Genomic DNA, 4,767 nt, shown 5'->3' on the forward strand with positions numbered 1-4,767 from the left:
CTCCTGTGGCCTCTTCAGCAGGTAAGCTCAGGTTATTCACATGGTGATCTCCAGGTTTCCTCTACATAAGGAGAGAAGGCCAGCCCCAACCCCAAATGACTTTCAAACTTCTTCTTACATCATGTTTGCTAATGTCCCATTGGATAAAGCAAGTCACATGGGCAAGGCCAGAGTTAGTTTAGTAGAAGAATGCATAAAGGTTAGAAACAGGGAGGCATGATTCACTGGGGGACATCACTGTAACAATCTACCAGTCAGATAGGAGGCTTTTCGCTGTAAGCCAACAGGATACCCCACTTAGGCTGTTCTAAACAATAAGTAACTTTATTCATATAAAAGTGTGCCCTCTTCTGGAGAGAGGGCACACTTTGGGGTGGGTCTGTAGCCCCATAAGCTTACCGAGGACTGGGGTTCTTTCATCTGTCCACTCCACTCCGTTCTCCACAGTATCAGCCTCATCCAGGCTGGTTCCTCTCAGAGTTATAGGGTGTTTCCTAATAGCAACTTTGTTTAATTCTCACAATCCTGTAAAGGTAAGTACTACAGTATTTTTTTCCTATACATACATACCTATGATAAAGTTTAATTTGTAAATTAGGCACAGTAAGATATTAACAACAATAATAATGAAATAGAACAATTATAACACTGTACTATAATAAAAGTTATGTAAATGTGGTCTCTCTGTCTCTCAAAATGTCTTACTGTACTATATTTACCTATTTTTGGACAATGGTTGATCACAGGTAACTGAAACCATGGAAAGAAAAACCATGGTCGGGGAGAAGGGACTACTGTCTTATAATATTCTTTTTGTAGGAAATTGAGACAGAGAGAGATGTTAAGTTACTGATATAGGGTTATGAGGGACGGAGGAGAGAGAGGACAGTCATTTGAACAGTTTGTCTCCAGAGTTTGTGCTTTAAGCCACTAAGTAGTTCTCAAACTTTAGTGTATATCAGAATCACTTGTAAGGCTAGTTAAAACAGATTGCTGGACTCTGCCTCCAGAATTTCTGATTCAGTAGGTCCAGGATGGAGCCTGAGAATTTTTATTTCTAACAAGTTCCCAAGGGATGCTGTGCTGCAGGTTCAGGGACCACACATAGAGCCAGAGCACTAAGCTGCCTCTTTTGGGTAATCCGTGCCCATGTTTATGAGCCTTAGGAAAAGTGCTGGCTTCCCATTACTCCATCTTAAAAATGAGGAAGTCTTTTGCTAGAATCCTATAGCAGGCTTCCTGTGTCTTGTCAGTTAGCATTGGCCATGTATCTACTTTTTTAGCTGGCAAGGAAATGGGTTGGTTTTATACCAGTCAGGCCTCCCCTTGACTTAACTTTAGTCCCCGAAGCTGCTAGCAGTGTTGCTACTCAGTGCAAGAGCAAATCATGGGAGCCACCCATCCATTGTTTACCATACCTTCTACCTGCATGGTTCTCAAAGAAACCATGATTTGTTTCAGGGCTACAGTTGTGTTAAATTTATTGAAATAACATAGGTTGGTGTCTAATGTAGCTCCTTCACTGGAGATTTTCAAGGGGTATATGTATGTATGTTCTGAGAAGGGGTTGTAAAATCAAATCACCTCAGAGACTAGGCAGGTACCCAAATAGTCTTTTTTTTCCCCAACATTTAATTATGAACAGTTTCAAACACATAAGAAAAAAAGTAGAAAGCCATATACATTGAACACTCACATACCCATCACCTAGATTCAACAATATATATTTTGCTACATGTGCTTTATCATGTATCTGTCCACATGTACATTCCTCTGCCATCAACTTAAAAGTAGTACTCAAATACTGTCTTAAATGAGCCCTATTTTAAAAGATAAACACTAAGTGTTGGGCTAGGAGGGATCCTAGAACTAGATTTCTAGGCTCATTCGGGCTTGGAGACCACCAAAATCATGCCAACAACCATTACATAATCTCACTCTCCAAAGTATAGCTTTCTAGGTAGCAGAGGTTCATTTGAAACTGTTATTGGAATAATAATAATAAATCATTTTCAGTCATTTAAAAATATTTGACTGGTGTGTCTTTGCAGGTTCTGTTCTAGGCATAGGGGCAATGCAGTGAACCATGCATATGGAACTTAGAGTTTAGTGGGGATTTAGAAAATAAAAATGAGTAACACATGTATAATCTTAGAGTAAAGGGAATATACTGAAACAGGAGAGGGGAATAAGACCCAAGTGAGGGGATGGAATTTTACACAGAATAGCCAGGGAAGTTTTCCCTGAGCACTTACTGTGTGCGGCAGTCAGTTGTCTGAATGCTTTACAATTATCAGCTCATGCAATTGTGGTGAACAACCTGTGAGATAAGCACTGTTCTCTTCAAGGTGCAGAAGAAACTGAAGTGCTGAGCAGTTAAGTAATTTGCCTGAGGTTTCACTAGTTGGGGACAGAGGTGGGTTCCAAATCCAGACAATGGTTTGAGTCCACTCTCCCCCTCTTCAGGCCTGAGCAGGGCGAGTGGCAGTTTGAGGTAGAAGAAGGAGTAAGTCCTGCTATATGGATTATACATATTGGTGGGTTATTCACCACCACCATCCCGCACAGGCTCCACTGCTTCAAGTAGAAAATAAATGTAGTCTCTGAATCAAGTAGTCTCTGATCAAGTAGTCTCTGAAATTCTTCAAACTCATCAAGATGATTATTACTGTTTATGTGTGTGTGCACGCGTGTGTGCACATGTGTGTGTGAGAGAGAGAGAGACATCTTTCTCTTCTCCCTGCCTAGTTTTAAAGCTCCCTATATGGTAGGGGCTTTTGTTTTGTTTTGCTTTTATTCCCCATAGCAGCTAGCCTAGGTTATTGACAGTATTAGGTCCACAAGCAATGCTGGCTGGATATAGATAGGAGAATAATGGTCTTTGAACCCTTTGCACCAAGATCACAATCCAAAGTGGGGTCTAGAAATCTTCCCTACCTCACTCAGGGAAGCCTTTTGACCTCTCATTCTAAGCTGTGGGCCAAGTGGACTCCTGGATGAGCAGGGGTGTGTTTTGTGTTAAAGGCATTCGTGGCATTCAGGGATGTGGCTGTGGACTTCACCCAGGAGGAGTGGAGGTTGTTGAGCCCTGCTCAGAGGACCCTGCACAGGGAAGTGATGCTGGAGAACTATAACCACCTGGTCTCACTGGGTAAGAATGGCTTCCCTTGGCACTTAAAATTTGCCCCTACAGAGTATTTTCCAGTAGTCATGAGGAAAGGCATGGAGCACTCTTGCCTTAGAGTTGGGCTTAAAACAATAATTTACCTTTCTCCTCTGGATAAATCTAGATTTAGTAGAGTTGAAAGCAAGTAGATTGATTATTTTCAAGTTATGTATGACACTGCACTTCCAGTCCTCTTTCTCAAGGCTGGAGCTCTCTTTTTATCTTGCTCCAAACCCAGGAGATTTTCAATCCGCCGAGGTTATTTTTTTATTTTTTATTTTTGGCAGCTGGCCATTATGGAGATCTGAACCCTTGACCTTGGTGTTGTTAACACAATGCTGTAACCAACTGAGCTAACTGGCTGGTCCCACCAAGTTTTAATATGTTGTCTTTCTGACTGGATTCTGATTGGAGTAACCTTTCCTTACTCAACCCTTGCCCTTCAAAGAGTTCACTCTTCGTAGGTCTTTGTACCCTCTGGGGTTTCCCACCCATTTTAGCTCTGTTCAAGAATGGTCTCTTAAGCTCATAATCAAGACTCCATGTTTTCTTCTCTATGAGCAGAAATTCTGTTTTCCAAACCAAAACTCATTACCCAGCTGGAGCGAGGGGAAGAGCTCTGGAGAGAGGAGAGAAAACATCTGCTGGACCTCTGTCCAGGTGAGTGTGAGCACAGGGTAGACAGGAGAGTCTACAGCTTCTCCTCTAGCTTCTGGCAGTTGGCTGGCAGTCCTTGGTAAGAGCATTACCCTGATCTCTGCCTTCATTTTCATATGACATTCTCCCTGTGTGTGTGTCTCTGTGTCCAAATTTCCCTTGTTTATAAGGACACTAGTCATATTGGATTAGGGCCCACTCTAATGACCTCATCTTAACTAATTACATCTGCAACAATCTTATTTCCTAATAAGGTCACATGCTGAGTTACTCCAGGTTTGTACCCCAACGTATCTTTTGGCAGGGGGAGAACAAAATTTAATCTATAACAGTTGCTTACACTCACATAGCATTGTATGAGAATTCTACAGTTCTCCTATATCTTTGCTAACATTTGGTATGGCCAGACTTTAGTTTTTGACCATTTTTGGGTATGAAATGGACTCTCACAGTAGTTTAATTTGATAAGCATTGAGCTTGAGCATCTTTTCATATGTTCGTATGTTGATTGACACTAGTGTTTCTTCTTCTATGAACTGTCTGTTCAAATATTTTGCCTGCTTTTCTTTGTTGTTGATTTGCAATTTTTTTTACACAAATCCTGGAAACGAATTCTTTGTCAGTTAGATGTATGGTATATATCTTCTTCCAGTCTGTGGCCTACCTACCTGCTTTTTAAAAATCTGTTTCTGAAATAATTTGTCTCAATTTGTAAAAATAATACCAAAAGTTCCCATTTGTTCTTCACCCTGCTTTTCCCAATGATAACATAGTACATTTCAAAATCAGGAAATTGACATTGGTACAATACTATTAAGTAAACTACATACTTTATTCAGATTTATATTTCATCAATTTTTACATGTATTCTTTTTGTTGTTGCTGTAGAGTGTTATGAAATATTTTGTCACATAAATAGACTTGTGTAACCACCGCCATAATAA

At 40.5% G+C, this 4,767-nt stretch overlaps 1 protein-coding gene across 2 annotated transcripts in view; it reads left to right on the forward strand.

The window, feature by feature from the left end:
• Positions 1-4,767, forward strand: part of HKR1 (HKR1, GLI-Kruppel zinc finger family member) — a 36,028-nt gene that overhangs the window by 12,124 nt on the left and 19,137 nt on the right. For both annotated transcript variants that reach the window (XM_008586678.1, XM_008586679.1), the window contains 2 exons: positions 3,025-3,151; positions 3,731-3,826. In XM_008586678.1, the coding sequence (XP_008584900.1) occupies positions 3,025-3,151; positions 3,731-3,826 (223 nt within the window). The remainder of the gene's footprint in view (positions 1-3,024; positions 3,152-3,730; positions 3,827-4,767) is intronic.

Source organism: Galeopterus variegatus, unplaced genomic scaffold (genome assembly GCF_000696425.1).
Source record: "Galeopterus variegatus unplaced genomic scaffold, G_variegatus-3.0.2 Scaffold4076, whole genome shotgun sequence".
NCBI classification, from domain to species: domain Eukaryota; kingdom Metazoa; phylum Chordata; class Mammalia; order Dermoptera; family Cynocephalidae; genus Galeopterus; species Galeopterus variegatus.